This window comes from Chlorocebus sabaeus, chromosome 8, assembly GCF_047675955.1.
Source record: "Chlorocebus sabaeus isolate Y175 chromosome 8, mChlSab1.0.hap1, whole genome shotgun sequence".
Lineage (NCBI taxonomy): Eukaryota > Metazoa > Chordata > Mammalia > Primates > Cercopithecidae > Chlorocebus > Chlorocebus sabaeus.
In genome coordinates this window covers 58,673,473-58,679,472 of record NC_132911.1, presented here as the reverse complement: position 1 = coordinate 58,679,472, position 6,000 = coordinate 58,673,473, and the positions used below count along the sequence as shown (strand labels likewise).

General features: G+C 49.9%; 1 protein-coding gene across 1 annotated transcript; it reads right to left on the bottom strand.

Moving 5' to 3' along the window:
• Positions 1–3,022: 3,022 nt before the first annotated feature.
• On the bottom strand, positions 3,023–5,481 carry SOX17 (SRY-box transcription factor 17). Its single transcript, XM_008000656.3, has 2 exons — positions 4,928–5,481; positions 3,023–4,335 (listed from the first exon to the last, which is right to left on the bottom strand). The coding sequence occupies exons 1-2, from the start codon at positions 5,232–5,234 to the stop codon at positions 3,404–3,406; spliced, it is 1,239 nt and encodes a 412-aa protein (XP_007998847.2). The 5' UTR covers positions 5,235–5,481; the 3' UTR covers positions 3,023–3,403.
• Positions 5,482–6,000: the final 519 nt, after the last annotated feature.

Genomic DNA, 6,000 nt, shown 5'->3' with positions numbered 1-6,000 from the left:
TGTGCTGAAATAATGGATGTAAAATACTTCTCCCTGTCCACTATTGTCAAAACAAATCAGAGAGGAACAGGGGGAGGAAGGGAATGTTGAACATCTATTATGTGACAGGCGCAGTATTAAAAACAAAATGAAATGGGACATTTTAAAATGTTAGGCTGACATGATGTCCTTTGGTTCATTGCACCCCTTTCCATTTTATCTGAATTCCTTTGGCTTGTACGTGTTTTTCCTAATATCAGTACAAATTCAAGCTGGTATCTTCTGCAGCGTGATTCAAACTAAAGATACAATAATCTACTGATAAGAATAATAAGTGAAATAAATTGTTTCATTGTAATATTATCTCTTAACTGCTTGTATAAGTAATTTACAAGTTTATCTGTAATTTATCAGACTCACCTGGTAGCTTTAATAGAGATGTAGTCAGCATTCTCATGGGGGAAAAATACCCTCTTTCTTATTGCTCTGGATGTCTCAAAGGCATGCACATTCTATACTGGCATCAAATCTGGCTATCTTAGCTCATAAAAGAGCTGGATTCTTACCTCCTAATGTACTTCTAAAGTACCAAAAGTAGATATGGGGAGAAAAGCAATGTATCCTTTATGTGTATTTGTCTCCAAAATAAAATAGTAAAAACTTGAGACAGATTTAGTATTTTGTCTCAAAAAATCAATAGCTAGTACCTGTGGTCACTTCATCTGAATCTACTTGAGGAAACAGGAGTCTATGTACTTGGCGATGTCATGGGGGTATCCAGGCACTTGCTGATGTCACAGAGGGGATTTATGCATTTGGTGATGTCATAGCTGGCAGGGGGCGGGGTGGTCTGTGCACTTGGTGATGACATAGAGTCTTTCAACCTAGGCAGAAGTTTTACATTCTGTCGTTCACTTGAAAACTATAATGGTCTGTAATGGACCCCAAAGCTCTACTTCTAATTTTGCCAGGGCCCACATCCCAGTACTTTAAAATGAGAAAGGGTTTAAGGATACCAAATGTTTTGGTAATTTAAAACTACCGAAAAAAAAAACAAACAAACATAGAAGGAATAAGACCTAGTATTTGATAGCACAGCAGAGTGACTATAGCCAATAATAATTTAATTGTACATTTTAAAATAAGAGTATAACTGGATTGTAACACAAAGGATAAATGCTGGAGGGAATGAATATCCCATTCTACATAATGTGATTACTACGCATTGCATATCTGTACCAAAACAACTCATGTGCCCCATAAATATATACCCCTACTATGTACCCATAAAAATTAAAATTAGGAGTTAAAAAAAAATCACTAGCTGCTACCTGCAGTCACTTGATCTGCATGCTTGAGGAAAGAGAAGGAATTGGCTTGATGCTTCTACCCAAAAAAATTTATTTGTGAAGACAAATCCCTCCATCCATGTAAATGCATGGACAGTATCTTAACAATTTTAGCTCTTACTGCTTTTCCACCCGCACCTAGGAGTTAAGGATGTAATTTACAGGACTTTAGATCTTTCCCCTAGGAACTCTTTTTCTTTCTCTTTTCTGTACTTGTCTTAATATTGTTAACAGATGGCAGCCAAGGGTACAGCTGAGTCTTCTTCGGCTGACTGAGTATGATGAAAATGCCAAGTGTAGTCTGAGCACCGCCCTGAACTTAGGCTGGTAGCCCTTCTGCCCACTTCATCTACTGGGAACTCTTGGGACACCCTGGAGAAGGAGCTCAGGCTGGAAGCAGAAACAACCCACCTCAGCTAAGGGTTAGAATTTAACCTTTTTAAAGGAAGCCTGTTATGCCTAACAAAATAAACTTATCTTTCCTCACTGAAACCGTCTATCCTTCACATTCCAGGAATCCCTTCTGAAAAACATATTCCATGCCTTTTTTCAAGAGAATCCAATCATTTCAGCTCAGACATCTCTCCCATATAAATGCTGTAAGCTATCCTCCAAGCCTTTCCTTTTTCTGTAGCACTTGCTGCTAAGGATAATTGTATGGTTTGCCACCAACAAAATGTAAATTCTCCCAGTGCCCATGAATACACCCTGGTCCAGAGGAAAACAGGTGAGAAATATGTCAAAAGAACTTGTAATACAAGCCTTCATATATGTGGCAGGGGAAGGCCTGGTGACTCCTTTCCTCACTTACAAAATGGGAAAAATAGCACCTAAACCTGCAGGCTTGTTGAGACTCAAGCTGTTTAGAACGGCATTGAACAAACATCTGGCACAGGAAATGCCCATTATAAGTCACCTGTTTCCATTTATGCCTCAATCTGTAAAATGTGGTGAGACGTGCCGCAGCAATTAGCATGGCTGATTACAGGAGCTGATCCCCATCTTTTACTCACAACCCTGTAACTCAGTTTCTTCTTGGTAAGGTAATGATGGTGATAGATAGGGACACTACAAACCATTCATGGATTCTCCCCTAAGTTTGTGCCATCGTCCATGTATGTATTAAATCTAAAAACAAAAAAAAAATTCTTCAAATAAAATGCTAAAGTGTATTAAAAGTTGTCATAATGCACATTTTATTTTGATTAGTTTCTGTGACTCCTTTATTTTCAACCCAGCAACGCCACTTCCCAAGGTGTAAAAATGTGAAGATTTAGGTAAACTGAATGTCGGAGGAGTGTAAAGAGATGGCAGAACACAGATAAAAACATCCGAAAAGCCTCTGTGGGCCAGTCAAGCTTATGATTCAACAGTTAGAAAACCAAAATTACTTGGACATCCCCTTCTACTTAAAGTGATATACTGGAATTGAAAATATTAATTAACCGTTCGTTTTAAAAATTAAGATTACTTGAAATGAAGTAGGTTCATTCCAGAATGCTTTTCTTTTTTCCTTCCCGAAACAATTACATCAAACTTAGATATCCTAATGTTTATTTTTAGATATAGTCCTTAAATTATGTTCACCCTTTTCAAGAGGATGAGAAATTTACATTAACTAATAGACTTAACATTGATCTTAAAAATTGGGTTTTGATAAAACTAGTGTGACAGAGGTACTAGTAGAACGAAAAAACAGGATTCCAGATTTTATTTTTTAGAAGATACAAAAAACACACCCGGGACAACATTTCTTTGATCAATAAAATTTCAGGAAATGGAGGAAGCTGTTTTGGGACACATTCAAAGCTAGTTAACTTGAACTTGGAAATAGGGTTTTTGACAATGCAACTACGGGAAACAAATCTCTGAACAAATTTTAAATGAAACCTCACCCCTCCCAAAACTGTTCAAGTGGCAGACAAAATAAATTACCATAAATTATATGCCAAGACACCTTTTAAAAAACGACAACAGCAACAACCACCACCCAGGAGTCTGAGGATTTCCTTCCCTCCTCCAGGAAGTGTGTAACACTGCTTCTGGCCTGCAGGCTGGGGCGGATCGGGGACCTGTCACACGTCAGGATAGTTGCAGTAATATACCGCGGAGCTGGCGTCGGACACCACGGAGGAAATGGCCCCGTGGCTGTCGGGGAGATTCACACTGGAGTCATGCCCCTGGTAGGGGAGGCCCATCTCAGGCTTGCACACGAAGTGCAGATACTGTTCAAATTCCGTGCGGTCCACCTCTCCGAGAAGCTCGGCGGGCTGGTTGGGGTCCGTGCCGTCCCGGCAGGGCAGTGCCTCCGGAGGGGGCGACGGTTGTCCGGGACCCGGGGGCTGGTGCTGGTGCTGGTGTTGGTGTTGCGGCTGCATCTGGAAGCCGCGCCCGCCGCCCGCCCCGTGCGAGCCCATCGCGCCGTAGTACATGTGCAGGGCGCTGGGTGGCGCCAGGAGGCCCGGCATCGATGGACCCGCGGGCTCTGGGCCGAGTCTGGGGTGTATGGGGCCGGCGGGAGGCTCCGGGGGGCCAGCGTAGTCCGAGACCTGCGAGTAGCTGTAGGTGCCGGCCGCCGGGCAGTCCCCGGGCATCGGGGCGGCGAAGAAAGCCGAGTCGGGGTCCACGCCGTCCAGCGGGGACGTGTCGGGCGTGGGCAACTGATAGCCGTCGAGCGGAGGCGCGCCCAGACTCTGGCAGTCGCGGTAGTGGCCGCCCATGTGCGGAGGCAGCAGCGGCGGACCGGCAGGGAAGCCCTGCTCGGGGAACGGGAGGCCCAGGCCGTCCATGGCCACTCGGCCGCCCTCGGGGCCCAGCGCCGCCGCCTGCGGCTCGGCCAGGCCGTGTAGGAAGCCGCCCTCCACCCGCTTCAGCCGCTTCACCTGCTTGCGCCGCCGCGGCCGGTACTTGTAGTTGGGGTGGTCCTGCATGTGCTGCACGCGCAGCCGCTCGGCCTCCTCCACGAAAGGCCGCTTCTCCGCCAGCGTCAGCGCCTTCCACGACTTGCCTGCACAGTGGAAGGAAGGGGGAGAGGGGCGCAGGGTTTATCGGCTGCGCTCCCGCCCCAGGCCCCTCCCCGACCCAGACGCATCTCTCGCCTCAGACCTTGAATTGAGCAACTGGGGTGAAGTTAAAAATGGAGGTCTGGGACTCCTGAGTCCAAGCCCTTGGGGAACACCCGTCCTCTAAAGGCACCCCTTTCTTTTGGTCTCCTGGAAGCGGCTTTCCGCTCACCCATCACCTGGTCGTTCGAAAAACAGAAAAGGACACCTAGCTAGGGAAGGGGTCGAGGGATGGACACAACCGGCCCAGTTCGGGCCAAGGGTGCTCTCGCGCTGCTCAGGTGCCGGGAAGTCGCCTTCCCAGAGCCTTTGGACCCACGTCCCCGGCCACCTGGGGAATCCGGGAGCCGGGGAGCACGGCGCAAAGCTACTTTGGAGGCTCGGAGACCGGGAAGCGGGAAGGGAACCGAGAGCCTTAAGAAAGGACATGGGGTCTCGGGCGTCAGGCTCGCAAAGAACACCGTTTGGGGCTTAAGAAAGCGGCCTAGCGATTCGCGCCAGCGCGCCCGGCCGCCTGCGTCCCTGACTCGGACTCACCCAGCATCTTGCTCAGCTCCGCGTTATGCAGGTCTGGATTCTGCTGCGCCAGCCGCTTGCGCTCGTCCTTAGCCCACACCATGAAGGCGTTCATCGGCCGCCGGATACGGGACTCGCCCTTGGCTCGGCCCGCGGTCCCGGCCGGCGCTCCGCTGCTCGCCGGCGCCTCGCCCTTCACCTTCATGTCCCCGATGGGGCTCAGCGACTCGGCCCAGGGGCAGGGGCCCAGCCCGGCCATCACCGCGGGCAGCGCGCTCCGGGTCTGGCTCTGGTCGTCACTGGCGTATCCCGCATCCGGGCTGCTCATGGCGCTCCAGGCCGGCCCCGCTCCCCTCAACTCTCCGCCGGACGCGCCGCCTCCCCCGACCCGGGGTAGGGGGTGGGGAGCGAGGCACTGAGATGCCCCGAGGGCTGCGCGGGTCTCCCGGCCGGAAGCGGCCGCCCGTGTTCTGGCCTGTCGCGGTCTACGGTCTACAGCGTGCCCAGGGCCCCCAACCGACCTAGTGACACTGCGGGCGCCCCTGGGCCGCAGGGCCTTTTCTGCACAGATGTGGCCAATGGAGCGGCGAGGGCGGGCCGGTCCAGCGTAGTTAGGCCCACGCCCAGGCCGTGGTCCGAGTCCCAAGTCCCAGTCCAACCCCACGCCCGCCCCTTGCCCCTCCCCTGGCCCCGCGCCCAGGGCTACCCCTGCCCCCGGGAAAACTAGCGGGAGCCGGGCTCTGGCGCCGCGTCCTCTCCCACCCGGGTTAGGGAGACTCGAAAAGCCATCTGGGAGGGCTGATTGTGCTTTGGAATCGACATACTTGCCCAAGGTCGTTTAGATGAACATACTGAGCGTCCATTCTATTCTCTTTAAAGCACATCTGTTTGTAGAAGCCGAGGGTGTTTCAGTGGTGGGTGACCTGGCATCTTCTTCAAATGTATTTTCTCGAATGCGAAAGACACCGTTGATAATAAATTTAAAAATACAATTTTTCCCCCAGGACTTAACTTGCCTGTGTTATGTTCAAAATGCTGTGTCCAAGATAAATCCTAATTTTCTAAAGCAAGATTAAATACGGAACGACGTTCTG

Excerpts from the sequence above, each read along its gene's own strand:
- SOX17 (XM_008000656.3), bottom strand. The coding sequence starts at position 5,234 with ATGAGCAGCCCGGATGCGGGATACGCCAGTGACGACCAGAGCCAGACC. Across the intron at positions 4,336-4,927 it reads GGAGCTGAGCAAGATGCTGG|GCAAGTCGTGGAAGGCGCTG; the intron begins GTGAGTCCGAGT and ends TCCACTGTGCAG.